This window comes from Enhydra lutris, unplaced genomic scaffold (genome assembly GCF_002288905.1).
Source record: "Enhydra lutris kenyoni isolate GAN:26980312 unplaced genomic scaffold, ASM228890v2 scaffoldscaffold46, whole genome shotgun sequence".
Lineage (NCBI taxonomy): Eukaryota > Metazoa > Chordata > Mammalia > Carnivora > Mustelidae > Enhydra > Enhydra lutris.
The window spans coordinates 6,954,000-6,978,168 of NW_019154130.1; the positions used below are offsets into that span (position 1 = coordinate 6,954,000).

Consider the following 24,169-nt stretch of genomic DNA (forward strand, 5'->3'; position numbering starts at 1 on the left):
TCGCTCTCCCACTCCCTTGTGTTCCCTTTCTCGCTGTGTCTCTCTCTGACAAATAAATAAAAATAAGATCTTTTAAAAAACGGGCAAAGGATTTGCATGGATCATTTGCCAAAGAAGATATACAAATGGTTGAAAAGCACGTGAAAATGCGCTCAACTTATTTAGTAGTTAGGGAAATACAAGTTAAAGAACTTTAAATCTGTGAAGTACAGTATGTGAATTCTTTATCAATACAACTATTTTGAAAAAGGGAGCCCAGGATAAAAGGGCATTCGGGAGGTCAAGACAACCTTGAAAGTAATAGGTAATAATCTAGGGCAAGTGACAAATGGAAAGAAAATATAAGTAACGGGCTGCTCGTAAACCTCTACCCCTCACCTGCGCCTCCAGCATGGTTCCACCCAGTTCTCTCTGAACAGCAATGTTTTCTAGTACCTCCCTCAGGAGTGTGATTGCAGGCCATTACAAATATGTATGGGGTATATAAAACCATAGAATTGAAGACATTGCTTCCAGTGTCTGGTTTATTCCATAGCTTTCACATGTCTTACTAAGAATATATTTTACTATTCTCTTGGCCTTCAAATGAATTTTAAAATATGCTAAAAATATTGCAGCTCACATAGAAAAAAGAAGATAGGCTTTTTGGGGGGTAAATTTTTAAAAAATCTCGGCTGATTAACCTTGTTTATTTCCAGATTAAAGATCCAAGTCCCAATTAATAAGGTTCTTTCTTCTTGTTTTTCAAGCAACATAATACTTTTCATTACGTTTGTAGAGTGCTCGCTGAGGCCGTTGTTCTTTTTACGTCAAGTCAAGAAGAAGTTACTCTTGCTGTTACCCCACTCAGTGTTTGCCTTAAGAGTTCCAGTGACGAACCAATGGGTAAGGACTACATCTGTCGTGGCTCTTGGATAGCATGTCACTCCCCGGGTTTCTTGATGACTGACCATACAGTGAACATTGGTGGCATAACATTTATTCTTGTCTAAAGAGCAGTAAAGGGGTATCTGGGTGGCTCAGTGGGTTAAGCCTCTGCCTTCGGCTCAGGTCATGATCCCAGGTTCCTGGGATCGAGCCCCACATTGGGCTCTCTGCTCAGTGGGGAGCCTGCTTCCCCCTCTCTCTGCCTGCCTCTCTGTCTGCTTGTGATCTCTCTCTCTCTGTGTAAAATAAATAAGTAAAATCTTAAAAAAAAATAAAGAGCAGTAAGATATAGAAAGATTGTTAAAATTTTTAAGAGATCCAGGAAATGGAATATAATCAATAATTAAAATATTTAGCTTTGAAATTCAGGTTATTTTAAAATTAGGAGAATCGTTACTGAGAAAAGTATATTTTCAGTTAAGATTTTTAAGGTCTGGTTTTCATCTTTTTAAGTTTATGTATTTATATTTTAGTAATCTCTACACTGACATGGGGCTTGAACTCATGACCCCAAGATCAAGAGTTGCATGCTCTTCCAACTGAGCCAGCCAGACACCCGTTTTTCATCTTTTATCACCCTTTGTTTTTATCATAAAGAAAAATTAAGAGGCCAGCAATCCAATTGGGATTATCTTTAATCACATAAGAAAAAGTGGCTTTGAACTAGAGATATAAAATATTCCAGATGGCAAATACACATGGCAGAAAATCCGAATTACTTCTTAAGTCAGCTCTTCCAAGAGTTACCTAGATTGAGTGGAGATAAGACATGATTAAATTTCTTAACTTTTTAAAAGGAGATTTATTTTGAGAGAGAAGGAGAGAGTGAGCAGGGGGATGGGCAGAAGGAGACGGGGAGAGAGAGAATTTCAGGCAGACTCCTGACTGACTGGGGAGCCTGATGCAGGGCTCGATCCCAGGACCCCAAGATCATGACCCAAACCAAAATCAAGAGTTGACTTTTCAACCAACTGAACTGTCCGGGTGTCCCTCCATGTTTTTTTTTTTTTTTTTTTTTTTTTTCTAAATGGTTTCCATTTATGAATTCATGTGATCTTTGTAACAACTCTGTGATTTAGGTACTATTATTATGACCATTTTCTGTGTGAGGCACGAAGAGACTCAGTGACTTGTCTGGTGTCACACAGTAAGTGTGGATTATCTGAACATAGGCTCCAAGGCACAGGCTCATTACCACTGTGCCATTATTGCTTCTTTCTAGTCTTATCTAATATTGTTTTTTGACACTCAGAAGTGCATGATCTAGAAAATATATGCTTGGCTAGTGAAAGGGTCTGTTTTGTGTTCCATAATGTCATCTCTGAATAAAGATGGCCATTTAGTAACCAGAAGACATTGTCCCTTGTGAGCAGCTTTTTTTTTTTTTTTTTTAGATTTTATTTATTTGACAGAGATCACAAGTAGGCAGAAAGGCAGGCAGAGAGAGAAAGGGGAAAGCAGACTCCCCGCCTAACAGAGAGCCCGATGCAGGGCTTGATCCCAGGACCCTGAGATCATGACCTGAGCTGAAGGCAGAGGCTTAACCCACTGAGCCCCCAGGCACCCCTGTGAGCAGCTTTCTAATGAGTAGTTATAGTTATGGTTGACTGGGGACCCAATGTTTATTTTTGAAACTCCTCTATGATAGTACACTAGAAGTGACATGAGCCTCCTTGTTTGATAGGAATGATTTCTGGGGTAGTGTTTGGTCCTTAAAAAATATATACTGTTGATCTTTTTTTTTTTTTTTATTTGACACAGAGAGAGAGATCCCAAGTAGGCAGAGAGGCAGGCAGAGAGAGAGAGGGAGAAGCAGGCTCCCCGCTGAGCAGAGAGCCCGATGCGGGGCTCGATCCCAGGACCCTGAGATCATGACCTGAGCCGAAGGCAGAGGCTTTAACCCACTGAGCCACCCAGGCGCCCCTATACTGTTTATCTTTTGTTCTTATACTTACATTAATTCATGTTCATTGAAGAAAATAAAGACACAAAATAAGCACTAATTTAAAAAAAAGTCTCCTGAAATCCCACTATCCAGAGGTAAGGTCTTTTAATAGTTTGGGACATCTTCTGTACTTCAGATCTAGTACCAGAAGATTGGTAGAGTAAAGATAATGAAATACTATGAAGCTATTAAAAGTGATTCAGTTTTAAAAACGGGCGGATTGGGGCGCCTGGGTGGTGCGGTCAGTCGGCATCTAACTCTTGATTTCGGCTCAGGTTGTAATCTCAAGGTCATGGGATTGAGACCATGTCAGGCACTCAGGGCGGAGTCTGTCTAAGATTCTCTTTCCCTCTGATCCTGCCTCCAGCTCTTTTCACTCTCTCTCTCTCTCTCAAATCAATCAATCAATAAATTTTTAAAAATGGGCAGAGTACTTGAATATTCATTTTTCCAAAGAATGTATACAGATGGGCACAGATGCATGAAAAGATGCTCAACATCATTCATCAGCAGGGAAATGCAAATCAAAACCACAAGGAAGATGTGAGGGCGATGTGGCTGCAACAGCAGTCATCCCATAGACCACCAGGATTGATTCAGCTGATCTGGCTGCTAGGCGGGTGTCCCCCAGTGAGGGGGAACCTCACCACTTCATGTGTGTCCCTCCCAAAGCTGTGCCCTCAGAGGACAACCTTCCCAATAGGGGAGGACTGTTCTTTGGTCAAGGGTATATGAATAGCTGTGCTTCCCTGCTAGGTCTTCAAGCAAACTCTCAAGGTCCATTTGCAGGAGATTGTAGGGTAGCCAAGCATCCAAGAATCCAGACATATCCAAGTGAGGTGCTGCATGTGGTAGTCTGCCTTTCTTTAAAGAGAAAAAAAAAAAAAAACCCACAACGAGATATCATCTTATACCTGTCAGAATGGCTAAGATCAAAAACGCAAGAAATAATGAGTGTTGGCAAGAATGTGGAGAAAAAGGAACCCTTGTGTACTATTGGAGGGAATGTAAATTGGTGTAGCCACTATGGAAAACAGTATAGAGGTTCCTCAAAAAATTAAAAATAGAAATATCATATGATCCAATAATTCCACTACTGCGTGTTTACCCAGAGAAAATGAAAACACTGATTTGAAAAGATATATGCACCCCTGTGTTCACTGCAGTATCATTTACAATAGCCAGGATATGGAAGCAACCCAAACCCATCATAGACAAATGGATAAAGAAGATGTGGTATATATATAATGTAATATTACTCAGTCATAAAAAAGAATGAAACCTTGCCATTTGCAACAACATGGATGGACCTAAAGGACATAATGCTAGGGGCACCTGGGTGGCTCAGTTCGTCTGACTTTGGCTCAGGTCATGATCTCAGGGTCCTGGGATAGAGCCTGCATCAGTCTCCCCCTGCTCAAGGGGGAGTCAGCTTGTCCTTCTCCCTCTGCCCACCCCCGCTCGTTTGCACATGCCCTCTCTTTCTCTCTCAAATAAATAAATAAAATCTTTTTAAAAAAGAATATAATGCTGGGGCGTCTGGGTGGCTCAGTGGGTTAAGCCGCTGCCTTCGGCTCGGGTCATGATCTCAGGGTCCTGGGATCGAGTCCCGCATCGGGCTCTCTGCTCAGCAGGGAGCCTGCTTCCCTTCCTCTCTCTCTGCCTGCCTCTCTGCCTACTTGTGATCTCTGTCTGTCAAATAAATAAATAAAATCTTTAAAAAAAAAAAGAATATAATGCTAAATGCAATAAGTCAATCAGAAAAAGACAGACACCTTATGATTTCACTCATATGTAGAATTTAAGAAACAAAACAAATGAACAAAGAAAAAGACAAGCATTCTCTTAAATACAGAGAACAAACCTGTGGTTGTCAGAGGGGGGATGGATGAAATAGATAAAGGGGATTAAGAGCAATTTATCTTGATGAATACTGAGAAATATAAAGAGTTGTTGAGTTTTTATATTAAATACCTGAAACCAATATAACACTGTATGTGAACTACACTTCAATCAGAAAAGAAAGAAAACGAGAAAAAGGAAGAAAAGTTAGAGTGTGTGTGTGTGTGTGTGTGTGTGTGTGTGTGTTTCTGAGTGTGTATACCAGACATTTTTATAGTGAAAAACTCCAAATAATTTATTCTTATCTCTTATGTTTCTGTGGGTTGATGGGGCTCAGCTAGACAGATTGTACTTGGAGTCTCATACAATTGCAGTTAGATAGTGGCTGGGTCTGGAATCATCTGAATCCATCCATGGCACACTGACATGGCTGATAATTGATGCTGGGAGCACAGCTGGGCTGTTAGCCGGAGTGACTGCACACATATGGCTTCTTCATTAACCTGGCCTTCCTATAGCATGAACTCGGCCTGGTGGCCAAGTTCTAAGGGTGAGTGTTGTAGGATAGAGGAAGTGGATGGAGGATAGAGGAAGTGGAAGTTGCCAGTCTCTTAAGGCCTGGGCTCAGAAACCAGTCCCAGGTCATTTATAGCACCATATCTTAGCAGTCAAAGAACCCAACTACCCAAATTTAAGGGGAGGGGACATAGACAAAGATCCCATTTCTCAGGGAAGGAGTGTCAAATTTGTTTTAATCTACCACTTACAGTTATATTTTCATATAAAAATTTAACAAGTACCCCTGGAACTAATTCTATTCCTTCTTTTCCTATAATGTGGAACAGATTTGACCAATTCTGTGTACAGTGAAATGTTTGTTGGCCCGGAAGAGTTTGACTTCTTTCAAATTGGAGTTGATACTGAAATAACATTCTGCTTCAAAGAATTGAAGGTAAACAAAAATTTGTGTCACACTTTCGCTGGTAGTTTTTTAAATGAAGATTCCAACTATTTTTTTTCTTTTTTTCTTTCAGGGAATGCTGACATTTTCAGAAGCTACACATGCTCCTATAGCCATTCATTTTGATTTTCCTGGGAAGTAAGTCCTTGGGAACTTTTCTGAGTTCCTTCCTTCCTCCCTTCCTTCCTTTTGTTGTATATCAATAATAAAACCCTTTGGATTACTTTGAAATTAATTCATACCTCAAGAATTCCTTAACTTTACTAGCAACACTTACCAAATGGAAATTTTGAAGGATGCCACACGTGACATTTTTAAATTGGTAATTGAGAAAGATACATTCTGTAGAGTGAAAACATTTATAAAATTTGACATGGTGCTAAGTTAATTGCCTAATTAGAAAATTAAACATGACTTAAACGAGTCTAATTTTTATGAAACTATGATATTTCATTTCAGAACTAAAATTTCAGAGATTGGGTTAGGATAGATGCACTTTTTGAAATTGGATCTGATGATGTCTAAGGACCTTTTCAGCTCTTAGGACTATGTTACTTTGTGAAAAGACAAATAGGACTTTGACTTTTACTGTCTGTTTTTACTCCTGAAGCGTCATTTTCTAATTTTCCTAATGTCCCTCAGAAAACATGTATGATGCTTGCTCTTACTTTGCTTGTTTTTAGACCTATGGCTTTAAGTATCGATGATATGTTATTGGAAGCTAACTTTATTTTGGCTACATTAGCTGATGAGCCAAGTAGAGCATCTTCTCCGCAATCACTGTGTCTTTCACAAAAACAAAAAAGGTAAGGCCAATGTTTTAACATCTTTATTAGAGAAAGCCACTGCAATCCTATTCTGAAAGAGTTCATTGGCATTCATATGGGAAAGAATGGAGGAGTAAAACATGAGAAGATCAGAAATAGTGACTGAGTCAGGAAGAGCTGCAGTAGGACCTAACTAGCATAGGAGTATCACCAGTCACACACTAGACATTTGCTTTTTCTCTTCTGATCAGAATTTGACGGGACTGTCTGGTTTATCTTTGTTATTACCCAAACCTCATTTCCAGTTTTGGCAGTCATTTTTTAGGAGGGATACAGTGTTAAGCTTCACGGGTAAGTTTCTATTCACTGCCTAGAACTCTTTCTTGGACAAGGGGACAGCCTTTGTTTTTCCTTCTTTTGTCTCGATAACTTCTTTTTTAATAATTTTTTTTTAAAGATTTTATCCATTTACCTGACAGACAGAGATCACAAGTAGGCAGAGAGGCAGGCAGAGAGAGAGAGAGAGAGAGAGAGAGAGAGAGAGAGGAGGAAGCAGGCTCCCTGTGGAGCAGAGAGCCCGATGCGGGGCTCGATCCCAGGACCCTGAGCCGAAGGCAGAGGCTTTAACCCACTGAGCCACCCAGGCGCCCCTTAAATAATTTTTTAAAAGATTTTACTTATTTATTTGACAGACAGAGATCACAAGTAGGCAGAGAGAGCGGAGGAAGCAGGCTCCCTGCTGAGATGGAGCAGCCTGACTTATGGGCTGTCAGTACAAGAAATATGTGCTAATATGTGCAGGGAGCCTGATGCGGGGCTCGATCCCAGGACTCAGGGATCATGACCTGAACTGAAGGCAGAGGCTTTAACCCACTGAGCCACCCAGGCACCACCCCCCTCCTTTTTTTCTTTTGGTGCAGGGTGCTTCCATGTATAAGTACCTTAAAGGTACTATGGGAAATTTGGAAGACAGAGGAAAGTACAAAGAAGATAAATTGCACCACCTGGAGATAGCCACAGTTAACATTTGGCTCACTGTTTTTTCTTTCAGACTTTTTATTTTGCATAAGGTTTTAAGAAAAGATCAGGATCATATAGGATATGTAGTTTTCTATCCTGTTTGTCTCTCACAAAGTATATTGTGAACATGTTCCATTATCACTGATTATGACTTAGAAACACGATTTTTAATAACCGTATAGAATTTTATCGTATAGATGTATAATGATTTGACTTTTTTTCCTAACCCAGGCCCTGTTACGATATCACAGGTTTGTCACACGCACACTGGGTTGCTTTACTGAAGAATTTGAATCTGTAGAGAAAATTTCTAAGTAATCATATATGTAAATTTTAGCTTTATTTTTAAAAATTTTTATTTAAATTCTAGTTAGTAAAAATAGAGTGCAATATTGGTTTCAGGAGTAGAATTCAGTGATTCATCACTTACATATAACACCTACTGCTCATCATATCAAGTGCCCTTCTTAATGCCCATCCCCCATCTAGCCCACACCTCCCCCCACACCTCCCTCCATCAACCCTCAGATTGTTCTCTATTGCTAAGTCTCTTATGGTTTGGGCAGAAGACATAAACAGACATTTCTGCAAAGCAGACATCCATATGGCCAACAGACACATAAAAAAGTGTTCCACATCACTCGGCATCAGGGAAACACAAATCAAAACCACAATGAGATACCATCTCACACCAGTCAGAATGGCTAAAATTAACAAGTCAGGAAACAACAGATGTTGGCAAGGATGCGGAGAAAGGGGAACCCCTCCTACACTGTTGGTGGGAATGCAAGCTGGTGCAGCCACTCTGGAAAACAGTTTGGAGGTTCCTCAAAAAGTTGAAAATAGAGCTACCCTACGACCCAGCAATCACACTACTGGGTATTTACCCTAAATGTAGTGATCCAAAGGGGCACCTGCAGCCCAATGTTTATAGCAGCAATGTCCATGATAGCCAAATTATGTAAAGAGCCCAGATGTCCATCAACAGATGAGTGGATAAAGGTCACACACACACACACACACACACACACACACACGCTGGAATATTGTGCAGCTATCAGAAATTGAAATCTTGCCATTTGCAATAACGTGGTTGGAACTAGAGGGTATTATGCTAAGTGAAGTAAGTTAGTCAGAGAAAGTTATCATATGATCTCACTGAAACAAGGCAGGGGCTCATAGAGGAAGAGAGGAAAAAATGAAATGAGACAAAACCAGAGAGGGAGACAAACCAGAAGAGACTCTTAGGAAACAAATTGAGGGTTGCTAGAGGGGAGGGGGTTTAGGGGATGGGATGGCTGCATCCCATCTCCTAAACATTGGGGAGGGTATGTGCTATGGTGTGTGTTCTGTACTACTTTATAAAGACTGATGAATCACAGATCTGTACCCCTGAAACAAATAATATATTATATGTTAATAAAAAAGTCTCTTATGGTTTGTTTCCCTCTCTTTTTTTCCCCCTCCCATATGATCTTCTGTTTTGTTTCTTAAATTTCACATAAGAGTGAAATCATATGGCACTTATCTCTGACTGATGTATTTCGCTTAGCGTAATACACTCTAGTTCTATTTACCTGGTTGCAAATGGCAGGATTTCATTCTTCTTGATGGCTGAGTAATATTCCATTATATACACCACATCTTCTTCACTTGATCTTAGCCAAAAGGCCAAGAAGCGATACAACATATCTTCTTTATCCATTCATCAGTCAATGGACATTGGGCTCTTTTCATGGTTTGGCTATTGTTGATAATGCTGCTATAAACATAGGGGTGCATGTACCCCTTCAAATCTGTATTTTTGTATCCTTGTGTAAATCCCTAGTAGCGCAATTGCTGGATTGTAGGGTAGTTCTATTTTCAACTTTTTTGAGGTAAATTTTAAACTTTCAACAATCAGTTCTGTGTTTCAGTATCTTCTCTAAACTAGTGTTCTCATTGTCATCCCATATTGTTTCATTAGTTACATAAAAATATACATTTCCAGGCAAAAATTTCATTCATTTAATCCGTTAATACCTCAGGTCAGATCTGATGTGTTCACCAAACAACAATTCAAAGACTGGTAAAAATGTAACCAGCAAGGCCCCGGGATGTATCTTGAGAAAAACAGCACCCAAAAGGCTTCATCCTAATGAGACTCAAACAGATGTCCCTGCGCTGGAAAACTGTGGCAGCCCTATAATGAAAAGAGTGAATGGAGACATTAGTGAAGTGCCAGAAAGCAGCGTCAGCGACACGGAGGAGATGCCAGGCTCTTCATATCTGAGGAAGGTAAAGGGAAAACGTTGAGGCACGACCACGTTTCAGTCAAGAATTATCATCTGTCTCCCTTGGCAGCCTCCCTGCCCAAGCCCACCCCAATGTCCTGAAAATAGTTTCCTTACTTTTTGATAGGTGAAACCAGTCTGAAATGGAGCAGCCTGACTTATGGGCTGTCAGTACAAGAGTTTAAATTGCTCTTTGAGCAACAAAGTATATTCAAGTAGATATTTGGGTCATTTGATTTAAAGAATAAATTATGATTGCTTACAGGATAATCTTTGAATACAAATGGTAATGCTAAAGTCATATAATCCACTTTCTAAGATAAGTGTCCTCATTTTATTTTTCAAATTGGGTTGGGAAATCCTTTACTCATTGTAGTACAAATATAAATTTCATCCCAACAAATATTACCAGTTACTTCATAGTGGAGTCCCAGTTAGTAACCTATTCTAATACCAATATTTTACTAGCTGGATGATAAGCTTTACAGAATGCTATTGTGTTAACCCTTATGATATCTATTGAACAGAAGAGAACTATGATTTATTAGAGTCTAAAGTATCTCAAATAATAAGTCCCAATTTAACATGTTTATGTTAATGTTCTATTCAAGCTTGTTTTACTGTTGCTATTATTATTGGTTTCAAAATATGTTTCTTAGAAATTTGAAGGGAGAAATAGTATATATTGGGGTGCCTGAGTGGCTCAGTTGTTAAGCGTCTGCCTTCAGCTCAGGTCATGATCCTGGGGTCCTAAGATCGAGCCCCACATGGGTCTCTCTGCTTGGCAGGAGGCCTGCTTCTCCCTCTGACCGCCTCTCCCCCTGCTTGTGTTCCCTCTCTCACTGTGTCTCTCTCTGTGTGTCAAATAAATAAATAAAATCTTTTAAAAAAAGTCATTATCTTACACTGTATAAAAGACTTTTAGCCCAGTAAAATTGGGTAGTAAACGCCATTCGTTATTCAGTTTGATGCTGTTTATTGAATACCTATTATATGCCTAGCAGTTACAGCAATTTTCTCTTGTGTATTACTAGCTTGGTCATAAGGTGAAAACTGAAATTTGTCTTTCATTATACAGAAGTATTTTTCTCCTCCTGTGCTTTTGGTCACACATAATGTGCTTACTTTTTCAAAGGTAACAACACAAAAACATTTTCTGACCATTTCGCTTCCCTGAAGTTCACTAAGATTTCCATTTCCTCGCTAGGGAAAGTGACATTTATAAAGAACTGGAAGCTCCGTGAGCACCATTGTAGGACTCTTCTTCAACTTTCCCATCATACCACTTCAATTCTTAAAAACAAAGCTCTATTTTTAAAAAAGATTTTATTTATTTATTAGAGAGAGAGAGCACAAGCAGGGGGAGCAGCAGGCAGAGGGAGAAGGAGAAGTAGGTTCCCCACTCTGCGCTGAGCAAGGAGCCCGGTATGGGACTCGATCCCAGGACCCTCGGATCATGATCTGAGCCGAAGGTAGACACTTGATAGACTGAACCACCCAGGCGCCCCAACACAGTTCTATTTTAAAGGGTATTATTTACTTTAATGTGGCAAACTCCTGCAAAACCGAAATTACAATATGGTTGTTATTTAGACCCTTATCATCTTCCACCCAAACTATTGGGAGCCTTCCCATGGCCTCCGTGCCTCCGTTCCCCATTTTGTCCAAATTATATTTACAGTGAACTACAGAGGTTTAGTACAGAGAGGGTAGCAAAGACTATTTACCCTAATAGCAAATTCAGGGCAATTTTCAAAAACCAAAGTAAATGTAAGCTTTCTAGTCTACTATATTGCACCATAAACATTATGAAGAGCTATGTGCATGTGATATACACTGAATGGACGCAGGTGCTATCTTTAGGTCATTTCCAGCCTTAGAACCTTGACCTTGGTCCAAGCTAAATTCTTTTTTTTTTTTTTTAAGATTTTATTTATTTATTAGACAGAGATCACAGGTAGGCAGAGAGGCAGGCAGAGAAAGAGGAGGAAGCAGGCTCCTCGCTGAGCAGAGAGCACAACTAGATCCCAAGACCCTGAGATCATGAACTGAGCTGAAGACAGAGGCTTTAACCCACTGAGCCACCCAGGCACCCCCAAGCTAATTCTTTAGACGCAAATGAGACTATGCCTCTAGTTAAAATCAAAGCCAATACTGCATTAATTTCCTATTACTGCTAGAACAAATAACCACAAATTTAGAGCCTTAAAACAACCAGTTTATTGTCTTAAGGATCTGAAGGTCAGAAGTCCAAAAATGGGTCTTTATTGGGCTAAAATCTAGGTGTTGACAGGGGTATGTTCCTTTCTGGAGCCTCTAGGGAACAATGTTTTCTTGCCTTTCCTACTTTCTTGAGGTCACCTGCATTCTTTGGTTTGTGGTTTTCTTCCATCTTCAAAACCAGCAGTGGGGGCACCTGGGTGGCTCAGTCAGTTAAGCATCTGCCTTTGGCTCAGGTCATGATCCCAGAGTCCTATAATTGAGCCCCGTGTTGGGCTTTCTGCTCAGCGAGGAGCCTGCTTCTTCCTCCCCCTCTACCCCTCTCCCCTGCTCATGCTCTCTCAAATAAATAAAATCTTTTTTAAAAGTTTAATAAAATTATGAAATGTGCTCATAAAATTAAAAAAAAAAAAACAAATAAACCCACAGGCAATGGCTGGTCAAGTCTTTTTCACATCACTTTACCATGACCTTTATTCTTCCTCTCCCTCCTTCACCTTAAGGATCCTTGTAATCCCATTGGGCCCACTTGGATGGTCCAAGTCTGCTGATTAGCAACTTAAATTTCATCTACTATCTTTAATCTCCCTCTTCCACATGACATAACATATTCAGAAGTTCTTGGGATTAAGATGTACACACCATTGGGGGGGCATTCTATCTATCACAGCTAATTTGGGGTGTTCCATCTGAAATAGAATTCCACAACTGCTGTCTGACTGCCACTCTGCAGAGAGCATCTTCACTCTCTGATATGTGAGAATGAGCCAGAACAGGGGTCAATCATTTATTTATTCATCCAACTACCATGGAATTCCCATAAGTATCTGTTAAGGGTCATGTGTCTTAGATGTGGGGAATACAATGGAGAGCAAAATAAACAAGAATTCCTAAACTTGATTATAGACTAGGGGGGAGATACACATTAAAGAAATAGTCACATGACTAAATATGTGCTAATTTAAAAAATTGTGATGAGTTCAATAAAGGAAAAGTTCAGGGTGCTTTGAGAGGATTTAAGATGTGACTGACCGAATTTAGGTCAGAAAGCCTTCTCCCTGAAACTGGTGTTTGGGCTGAGCTAGAAAGATTAAAGTAGTGGAATTGGGTGCATGTATGGCGTGTGCAAAGGCCCTGTGCTGAAGGAAGTGTGGTGGTTTTAAGAAAGTGAAGGCTGGCTGAGCAGAGAGCAGAGAGCCAAGGGGAAACAATGGCATAGGGTGAAGTTAGAGCAGTTGTTGAGGACCAGATCATGCCTCATGAGTCCTGGAAGCTACATAAATGGCCATTTAAGTACCTTGGCATTTAAAGTTTTTGAAGAACTTTAACAGGGAGGGCTGACAAAATTGGATTTTCATTTAAAAAAAAAATTTTTTTTAAGATTTTATTTATTTATTTGACAGAGAGAGGGTACAAGCAGGGGGAGTGGTGGGCAGAGAAAGAGGGAGAAGCAGACTCCCCACTGAGCAAGGGGGATGCAGCCCTTGATGCCAGGCCCCTGGGATCATGACCTGAGCTGATAGCAGACGCTTAACTGACTGAGCCACCCAGGTGCCTTATTTTATTTAAATTAAAAAAAAATTTTTTTTAGTGTCTGTTAAATACTATTTTTTAGCCTAAGTTTTAGTTTTGCAGTGAGGTTTTCCCTTCTGCCTCTGACTTTTTTTTTTTTTTTTTTTTTAGGTTTTAATTTCAGTTTGTCTACAGTGTTATATTAGCTTTAGGTGTACAATAATGATTCAACACTTCCATACATCACCCTGTCTGTGGTCATCACTAAGTGTGCTCCTTAATCCCCATCACCCATTTCACTTACCCTCCGGTCCCCTTCCCTTCTGGTAGCCATCAGTGTGTTCTCTGTAGTTAAGAGTCTGTTGTGTTTTTTGTTGTTGTTGTTGTTGTTGTTGTTGTTGTTTGTTTGTTTTTTGTTTTTATAGATTTGAGAGAGACAGAGAAAGAATGAGTGGGGCAAAGAGAAGCAGAGGCAGAGGGAGAAGCAGACTCCCCACTGAGCAGGGAGCCCAATGTTGGGGCTTGATCCCAGGACCCTGGGATCATGACCTCAGCCAAAGGCAGACACTTAACCAACTGAGCCACCCAGATGCCCTCAGTCTATTTTTTGTTTCTTTCTGTCCCTTATTTATCTCCTGTTTTGTTTCTTAAATTCCACATGAGTGAAATCATTGGGAATTTGTCTTTCTCTGACTTACTTCGTTAAGCTTTATACTCTCTACATGTATCCATGTTGTTGCAAGTAGCAAGACTTCATTCTTTGTTATGGTCAAATAATACTCCATTGTATATATATACATCTTCTTACTCCATTTATCAATTGATGGATACATGGGCTGCTTCTGTATTTTTTTTTTTAAAGATTTTATTTATTTATTTGACAGACAGAAATCACAAGTAGGCAGAGAGGCAGTCAGAGAGAGAGGAAGGGAAGCAGGCTCCCTGCTGAGCAGAGAGCCCGATGCGGGACGCGATCCCAGGACCCTGAGATCCTGACCTGAGCCGAAGGCAGCAGCTTAATCCACTGAGCCACCCAGGCGCCCTGCTTCTGTATTTTGACTATTGTAAATAATGCTGCTGTAAACATAGAGGTGCATGTATCACTTTGAATTAGTGTTCTTACATTCTTTGAGTAAATACCCAGTAGTGCCATTGCTGGATCATGAGGTAATTCTATTTTAACTTTTTGGGGAAGTGGTGCACTAGTGGTTGCACTAGTTTGCATTTCCACCAACAGTGCACAAGGGTTCCTTTTTCTCCACATCCTCACCAACACCTGTTGTTTCTTGTGTTGTTGATTTTAGCCATCCTGACAGGTGTGAAGTAATATTGTAGTTTTGATTTACAATTCCCTGATGTTAAGTGATGATGAGCATCTTCATGTGTCTGTTGGCCATCTGTAAGTCTTCTTTGGAAAAATATCTTTTCATGTCTTCTATTTTTTTTTTAAAGATTTTAGTTCTTTCAGAGAGAGAGAGAGAGCGAGAGAGAGAGTGAGTGCCCACACAGGGGGGAGGAGCAGGGGAAGAGGGACAAGCAGACTCTGCACAGAGCCTGACTTGGGGCTTGCTCTCACGACCCCGAGATCATGTTCTGAGCTGAAATCAAGAGTGGGATGCTTTACTAACTGAGCTACCCAGGTGCCCTTTTCATCCAGTTTTTAAAATTGGTTTCTTTTTTGGGTGTTGGGTTCTATAAGTTCTTTATGTATGTTGGATACTAACCCTTTAATGGCTCTGTCATTTGCAAATATCTTCTCCCATTCTGTAGGTTGCCTTTCAGTTTGTTGATTGCTCCCCTTGCTGTAGAACAGTTTTTTTGTTTGTTTGTTTGTTTGTTTGTTTTTTGGTGGGGGGGATGTAGTCCCAATAGTTTATTTTTGCTTTTGTTTCCTTTGCCTCAGGAGACATACCAAGAATGAAGTTGCTACAGCCAGTGTTGAAGAAGTTACTGCCTGTGTTTTCTTCTAGGATTTTTATGGTTTCAGGTCTCACATTTAGGTCTTTAATCCATTTTTAATCTATTTTTGTGTATGGTGTAAAAAGTGGTCCAGTTTCATTCTTCTGCATGTTGTTGTCCAGTCTTCCCAACTCCATTTGTTGAAGAGACATTCTTTTTCTCATTGGATAGTCTTCCTTGTTTTGTTAAAGATTAACTGACCATATAATTGTGGGTTATTTCTGGATTTTCTATTCGGTTCACACAGATCTTTGTGTCTGTTTTTGTGCTAGTACCATACTGTCTTTATCACTACAGCTTTGTAATATAACTTAAAGTCTGAAATTGTGATGCCTCCAGCCTTTGCTTTTCTTTTTCAAGATGGCTTTGGCTATTTGGGTTCTCTTGTGGTTCCAGATAAATTTTAGGATTGTTTTTTCTAGTACTGCCAAAATGCTGTTGGTATTTTGATAGAGTTTGCATTAAGTGTGTAGATTGCTTTGGGTGGTAAAGATATTTTAACAATATTTGTTCTTCCAGTCCATGAGTATGGAATGTCTTTCCATTTCTTTGTGTCATCTTCAATTTCTTTCATCTTTTTTATATAGTTTTCAGAGAACAGGTCTTTCACCTCTTTAGTTAGGTTTATTCCTAGATATCTTCTTATTTTGGGTGCACTGTACAGAGTTGGATTTTTAAAAGGTAACTGTAGAACAAAGCAGCTACCGTGTGAAGAATGGGATACAGTGAGACAAGAGTGGAAGCTCAGTTGTAGCATCTGAGATGGTGATCCCTTAGAGTAGAGATGGAGGGGCGTGGCCAAAGATGACAACCAACTGTGGAGGTAAAAGTAACAGGATTTGGTTATGGTTATAGAGGTTAAAGGAAAAAGGTTTCAGAAAGACTTAGGTTTGGAGAAACAGGTTCACTGCTCACTTAGATCACAAAGTCAGTTTTGGATATGTTAAGTTGCAGAAATCAAGTAAGTGGCAGGATATATGGATTGAAGTTCAAATTCTAACTTTGAGACTCCCTGGCATATATAGGTGCTAATTTCAGCCAGGGGTATGAATGGAATCTCCTAGGGAGAGGGTACAGAAGAGAGGACTATCATCACAGAAGTGGTTCTTAACCTGGGGCAATTATGCTCCCCAGGGGATATTGAGCAATGTCTGGACACATTTTTGGATGGTGCAGTTTGGGAAGGGGGGTGATACTTGACGTCCAGTGAGTAGAGGCCAGGGACGCTGCTCAGGGACCCTCTGCTGGGCAGCACAGCCCCTGCAACAAAGACTCATCAGACCCAAAATGTCAGTAGTGCTGGGATGGAGAAACCTTAATTCAAAGGGTGGGCAGAAGATGGCCAGCCAGGTGAGAAGTCTAAAAGCAACCAGGAGAGTGTGGCTTGAGGAAGGGACAAGAAGAAAGTATCTGAGTAACAACTGGGATGAAGACCGAAAATGGGGGCACCTGGGTGGCTCAGTTGTTAAGTGTCTGCCTTCAGCTCTGGTCATGATCCCAGAGTCCTGGAATTGAGTCCCTCGTCTGGCTCCCTGCTCAGCAGAGAGCCTGCTTCTCCCTCTGCCTTTGCCTCTCTCTCTCTCTCTCTCATGAATAAATAAAATCTTAAGAAAAAAAAAAAGACAGAAAATGGTCATTGCCTTAAGGATGTGGTGATTTGGGGTGACCATAAGAACAGTTTGTGAAGTGGTATTTCTTGTATCAGCAAGAAACAAGACTAAGGAATCAGAGAATGAGAAAATGGAGACAGTCAAAGTAGACAGTTTGACAGCAGAGGTAAAGCAATAGTTGAGGCAGGGGGCGGGATGGGATAAGGCTATTTGTATTTTATTTTTTTTAAAGATTTTATTTATTTATTTGACAGAGATAACAAGTAGGCAGAGAGGCAGAGAGAGAGGGGGAAGCAGGCTCCCTGCTGAGCAGAGAGCCCGATGTGGGGCTCGATCCCAGGACCCTGGGATCATGACATGAGCCAAAGACAGGGGCTTTAATCCACTGAGCCACCCAGGCGCCCCAAGGCTATTTGTATTTTAAAGATGAGAGACACTTAATTGCTGATATTCCTTTTTTTTTTTTTTTTAAAGATTTTATTTATTTGACAGAGACACAGCAAGAGAGGGAACACAAGCAGGGGGAGTGGGAGAGGGAGAAGCAAGGCTTCCAGGCTCGGGACCCCAGGACCATGACCTGAGCCAAAGACAGATGCCCAATGACTGAGCCACCCAGGCACCCTAAGTGCTAGTATTCCTATTCAACAGAGAAGCAGTCTGGGTAGGCCTGAGAGACGGGGAGGGAAGGATTGGCTGTAGCTGGGAGTGGTAGCTTCAGCTGCAGTAGGAGGGAAAGGGGAGAAGATGGATTAGTCAAGTAGGATTGCCTGCAGAGGGTCCTTTTGTCTATCATTCCCTTGGTGTGAGTTTTAATGGCTCCAGCAGAGGAGTCAGAAGATCACTGATCCCAAACTGTTCCTTTTAGGCAGGGAAGGGTTTTGTTTTAGGATGTGCTGTACCAGTCATGAAGGTTTGGTTCCATGAACCATGACCATCAAAGTTAGGGAGACCACATGGGCCAAGTTTCTGAAAATGGGCTTTTACCCGGAGCATCTAATGAGCACTGACTTTCACTCAAATGAACAGTGGAGTTACTTTTCTCCCTCCAGTTTTCTTGCATGTTCTTTGGAGCAGTTTCTTCTGACCAGCAAGAACACTTCAACCACCGTTTTGACAGTCTGGCAACAGCAAGTGACACTGAAGAGGACATGAATAATGGCAGATCTTCCACATTCTAACACTTAATGATAGCTGAATTGGCCCCCAGCCCATTTGTTAGTTCACTCGCACCTCAAACATGTTTTCACATTTAGTCTATAGAGATGCTGTCTTGGACTTCCTTGAAATGGGAGGATGGGCTTCTGCTTTGCTAAACATCATCATCTTGTGTAACAGCCATATCTAGAAATAGCTGCTTGTTAAGTGTACATATTTGCTTAAAACCCATTATGCTGCTTGGAGGCAGAAGTCTTCTGTGCAGGGAAAAAGCTCATTAGAATTCTTCAATTCAACGCACGTTCACACTAGAGCTTTTAGCGTTTCCTTTGCCAGTTTTATAAAGGTATTTAGACTTTTTTTAGCGCCACTTAGAGTGCGTCAATATGGCTTATAGTTCTGTGACTTGTAGGTAGCTTTTGTATTTGATTGCAAACATTTGAGTTTTGGTGCTTTGAGACATATTTAAAAGCTATGCAGTCTTTTCCCATGTAATGCCATGACTTTTTGTCCGTCGCTTTTTATATTTTGTTAAGATTTTAAGTAAAAATAATCCCTGAAAAAAAGGTCAAGAATAAAAATATATAGCTACCCCCCTCACTTTGGAGTCTTTTAATAAATTGTGAAATTTTATTTTACAGCCTTAAATTGTTCTGATTTTCACATGTGATATATACATTTTGCAGTGGGATGCAGAAAATAATTTAATGGAACTGCTGCTTAAGTTATTTCTGTATTATCTAAAATAGAGCAGCAACTTCCACTGTAAAAGCCTAGGTTTGGAGTAAAATGAGGTAGATGATGAATGTCTCTGTCCTTTTGCCCCTTTAAGAATTAGCTTCTTACCTGAACAAACAGACTAAAGAAATCTGGCACAAACCCATTATTACATAATATGATGCATGCCTCTCCCTCCCCCAAACCTGTTTACAGTCAGTTATAACCTGACATATAACCTGACAAACTCTTGACTTCCACAATGTCTTACTGTGAAGTCTTTGTGAAACCAACAAATCACAAGGAAATGTTAACTGGCAAGCAGTTGTACTTTACATTTTGTGAGGAATTCATACACAAAGGTGGCTGAGTGAATTAGTAAACTTTAGAACTGTGAACACAGTTCTAACTAAAACCAGAATGAATTTGGCTCTTGTAGCTTAGTAATGAGTCAGAGCTACCCACAATAACCTAATAAAAACTCAAGTTTGTCCCAAAATGTTCCTCAATGAATGAAAATGGCTTTCACCAAGCTTTTTGTGGAAATTGGCAATGCCCATATAATTTCAAGTCCTTTCACACTGTAGGCTAAAGATTTACATATCTTATGCTTACAGTGATGATTAACACTGCATTTCACATATTCCTGACAGATGCAGATGACGACAAAGAGAGCATTTATACTCGAGTAACTATAGAGCTTGCAGAGGGTGAAGTTTCTGGTTCACTCACCGAGCAGGCCAAGGGTTATAGGCTGTGAGGGCACCGTCATCAGTAATTGTCTGGGTGCAGCACCAGTCTGGGAAAGATAGTTACACTATTAAATTATCTATAATTTGGGTTTTAGAATTTGCATACAGAATGTTAAGTTTCAATGACACCAGATTTTTTTGTGGCTTCATTCCACACCATTTGGAAGATGCAGAAGGCTTCTCAGTTGGGAAAACATCTATATTTTCATTCAATTATCAGTCCATTTTGATGGAATTTTTGAGGCAGCTAAACTGATGTAGTAAACCAGCTGGTGAAAAAGAGCTCAGGGGGATAAACTAGTAAAAGAGAGAAAATGACAGATACAAATTAAGGAGTTCCTGCTAGAATGACTAAGAGGCTTGGAAATGAGGACTTGATATAGAAACCAACAAAATGCCAAGGACTGGTGTCTTACTCTGTAACAGTTCAAATTAAGAGGAGTTACACAGGTTAGTATAAATACTATATTTATTAAATATCTTTACAGCTTATTTAAATGTATTTACAGAACTATTCCTGCATAAGTTATATTTCAGACATCCAATTCAGGTCATTGCCTCTTGGGTAAGACAAATAATGATAGTCTCAACAGAAAAAAGCAGCTCATTAGTATACACAAATTCAAATTTGTTTCAGTATTTAGCCATCTTTGCCACAAACTACCTGCTAACAGTTAAAATTTTGACATGGACACTGTCGCTTTTTAGTTGAGAAATTCAATTTTGCAAAGAATTTTTTTTAATGAATAGAATCCAAATGCTTTTCTGCTTCATATTTTCAATTTTATAAGCAGATTTGGGGGATTTTTTTGATCTTGTGAAATTTGTTAACTGCAAAAATGTGATAGTTTCTAGGGAAATTGGATGCTGTAGCTTCTAACAAAGATAGCTGGTATAAGGTGACAAGGAACCATGAACTTATTCAAAAGTACAAACATTTACAGTTCTAACCAATCTTGTTTACAATCTCCAAAATGCTCAAAACTGACTCCATGAATTCCCATAATTCTGCCTTGTTGCTCCATGTGGTAGGCTGGTGGTACTAAAGGTGGTCCTGAAGGTGACTGTTCTATCTGGAACAAATGCAGCTGATAGAAGAGGACACTCTCCTATCATGCAAAGCTTGAAATCTAGTTTCTACTCTAGACACAGCCCACCCCCCAGACATGCATACCTGGAATGGATTCTTTTGTGATTTAGTACCTACCAACCATGTCACGCCAGTACAGTCATTCAGGACAAATAACTTGTTTCCCCTCCCCCATCTCTTCTTTCAGTTTCTAAGAGCCTAATGGACTCTACTGCATTATCCATTCAGTGAATTTTTTTTGTGCGCAGGCAGCTTAAGTTCACAGGAAGAAATAAGGTTCTGATATGTTTAGAGTGCACATTTTAAAACAGAATAAAATAAAAATTTCAAGCATGTGATAAAAATATTGATTTTTATAATACAGTATTGCTTTATAAATATAGATGGAAAAGCTATAAACTTTACTGGTCTTTGGTGCATCCAGAGAGGGATAAATAATTTGCCATTTGTAAATTAGAAATCCAAATTCTCTTTGTTATAAAAGTCCATTACATGAGGCAAACGTGTGTGTTTTATTCTGCTTGATTTTAAAATGCAATTAACACACATCAAGTTCAGAATCAGACCCACCAACTGGTATATCGCAGTCACACCCCACAGAGATTTGGGTTCTGTGACCTGGAAAATTCCAGTATGGGTCCAGCAGAGCCTCTAACTACTGGGAGTGGAAGGAGTGTTACTTGTTAAGCAGCACTCCAACTGATCACCCCCCCATCACTCCCTGGCAGTCATAAAATTAACTGTGTCACACACAAAGGACAGGGCAAAAAGAAAAGAGAGAAAATATTCTGTGTCACTAATCTATAGGCCAGGTCCAAAGTCAGCTCCATTGTGAAACTCAAATTCTTTTCCAACTATTTTCATATCACTGACACCAACATTGTCAATTTCTAATGGTCATTTCTCAAAAAAGATGAAGTTGATTAAATGAGTCATGTAAAACATCACCAATCTAGCTTTAAAGAGACTGTTTGATGGGTTAAATGAGAGCAGAGAAAAGCCAGTGACTTGACCAGCACCGCTCTTACAAGGAATTAAATGTAGGCATTGGAAAATTAATGCAAAATATATCCAGATCATAAGGCGACATACCTCTGACCAGAAATAATTAAAAACCCAAACAAAAGAACCGAAATTGTCAGCCCAAATGTAAATGTATTCCTTCTAACAAAACCCTTCTGGATGCAACTTTCTTTACTTTTTAAATACACAGAGACTGCAAACAGTTTGTGCAAAATAAATACCCGCCACTTGCTGCTCACGCTTCCATGTTTTATCGCAGCACGACGGGTACTCTGTATTTAAACAGAATGTAACTCCACCCACCCCTCCCTGCCCAGTCCCCTATCTCTTCTACCAAAGAATTCTGTTTCGTCAAGTTAGGGTAGTTAAGGCATTCTGACATGTAATTAAAGGTGATTCAAAATAGATATCTAACATTATGCCAATTTAGGAATAGTAGATAAATTACTGAACAGCTTACAAATGAATAACTCATTCTTATTATAAATGAAATGCCTGTTACAAGCATGATGCATTGAAATATAGTAATGACATGTACATGGTACATGTTAAACAATTTTAAATAAAACAAAAGCTTGACAGTTACTCAAATATACAGTACAAATTCACAAAACAAAATCTTTTAAAACAAGTTGAGGTAACCTCAAACGTAAGTTTTAATGCAATAAACCAGGGAATAAGTATCTCCTTTAGAGAAAGACACTTTCCGTATTCTCCTCCAGTAGATCCTCATCAGGTTTAATTGCATTCTCATCTATACACCAATGTTACCTGACTTATATATAAAACATGGCTTTAATTTAAGGATTTCTAAGTATATATATTTTTCTACCACCAAGTTAATGAAGGAAAAAAAACTGACCCAAAAATATAGATCTTTACAGCAGTTGACTTGTACACAAACCTTAAAAATAAGTTTGAGCTTGCAGATAAAGGGAAAACTGAATGCAGGGTAGTTTTATAAGGAAACTATACACTGCAAGATGGCTATTCGGAAACTGTAAACATTAAGCTTGATTCGGACCGCTAAATTTCTGTGTGGGGCAAATGCAGTGTCAGATCATCACCGGGAGTTTTCCTCGTGGGCTCTTGTGCCGCTGCCCCTGCCCACAGTGCTCTTTTCACACGGACTCCCTGAATTTGGTGCGTGCTCTACGGAAAGCAAGGCTAGTAATGAAAGGTCTGAGAGGGAGACTAGGAGTAGCATGAACATCAAAACCCAACCAGATTCAAAGTTACAGCTGTCCACTCTCAACATATTAGGCCTGTGGGCCTAGAGCTCCCACATAGGGATCTCCTATCAGAAAGCTGGGAGGAATTTCAGCCATAACATTAAAATTCCTAGGCTTTGAGGAGTTTTATAATCTTGGGTAATATTTCCTTTGAAAAAATCTGGTAGGGAGGCTCCCCAAGGCCTCCTGCACATCAGGCCACAAGCCTATAATTTGGACTAATCAATGAACTGCCGGAACTTTCCTCATAGGAGCACAATTAAGCATCTTTTAAAAACCAGAAAAACATTTGCATCCATAGAACTAAACTAAATTTTTCTTCCAATTTTTAACGAAAAAGCTCCTGGGAAGATGACTTCATTATCCAGAGCAATGTTTTAGAGCAGAATTCTAAGCCCCTGAAAAATAGGAGTTTATAATGAAAACATAAAGCCACACCAATCATCCTAACAAAGACTGTATAGTACACGTGTAACATTTGTTTTGATGACAATGTATGTTTCTAGTAGATGTACCAGAACATACAATTTGTGTTAGACTTTTAAAATCCCTTTTACACATTGTAATTTTGAATTCACTTCACTAACATCACTCATTTTCAATACTTAAACCACTTTTAAAACATAATAGCCATTCTGGCATTGAAAACCTTCATTCCATCATAGAAAGGACAGTAAGAAGTGAAGGTCAATCTTCAAATCTTGATTCTCTTCAAAGTTGCTGGCAGATACAAGCTAGTGAACGACAGTAGTGGTTCTCCACAAAGATCTCAACCAGATCTCAAAAAGACAGGAAAAGGCTTACATCACTGGCCATCAAGATCAGTGGCAAAGAAACAGTCCTGCCAGCAGGCTCAGCACACATGGCAGGGGAGAATTTGGGAAGATGAAAGGAAAGGCCAGAGTTGACACCTAGGCGAGTCAGTCTGTATACTCAGCCACTATTGAAAGAAGGACGGTGATGTCATCAGGCTTTCCACCTAAAATGAAAATGAAAATGTCTTCATAGATCTTAAAAGGAAAAGTCAATTAGAAATAGAAGCCTAAGAAAGTACTAAGAGACAGATGCTTGCAGTTCAGGCAGGTTTGGTTGTGTTCTAGCAAAAAAAGAAAACACTTGATAAAGAGAATTGTTTTTAAAAAATTACATGTAACTTAATTGAAG

The 24,169-nt window shown here is 39.7% G+C and overlaps 2 protein-coding genes across 3 annotated transcripts in view; one reads left to right on the top strand and one right to left on the bottom strand.

The window, feature by feature from the left end:
* Positions 1-18,894, top strand: part of LOC111156391 (RAD9 checkpoint clamp component B) — a 36,503-nt gene extending 17,609 nt beyond the window's left edge. The window contains exons 6-12 of the mRNA XM_022517238.1: positions 779-885; positions 5,560-5,666; positions 5,749-5,813; positions 6,359-6,481; positions 9,490-9,739; positions 18,086-18,194; positions 18,878-18,894. Coding sequence (XP_022372946.1) covers positions 779-885; positions 5,560-5,666; positions 5,749-5,813; positions 6,359-6,481; positions 9,490-9,739; positions 18,086-18,194; positions 18,878-18,894 — 778 coding nt within the window. The remainder of the gene's footprint in view (positions 1-778; positions 886-5,559; positions 5,667-5,748; positions 5,814-6,358; positions 6,482-9,489; positions 9,740-18,085; positions 18,195-18,877) is intronic.
* A 963-nt stretch (positions 18,895-19,857) lies between these two features.
* The window catches only part of LOC111156392 (PTC7 protein phosphatase homolog), a 40,942-nt gene continuing 36,630 nt past the window's right edge, over positions 19,858-24,169 (bottom strand). Inside the window, exons 6-7 of one of the 2 annotated variants that reach the window (XR_002641200.1) lie at positions 23,810-23,984; positions 19,858-21,408 (exon numbers count right to left, since the gene is read on the bottom strand). Coding sequence is in view for 1 of the 2 variants with exons in the window: in XM_022517239.1 (XP_022372947.1) it covers positions 23,926-23,984 (59 nt within the window). In the remaining variant the exon portion in view is untranslated. Of the gene's footprint in view, positions 23,985-24,169 lie in introns of both variants that reach the window. The other variant, XM_022517239.1, reaches the window with a different exon arrangement.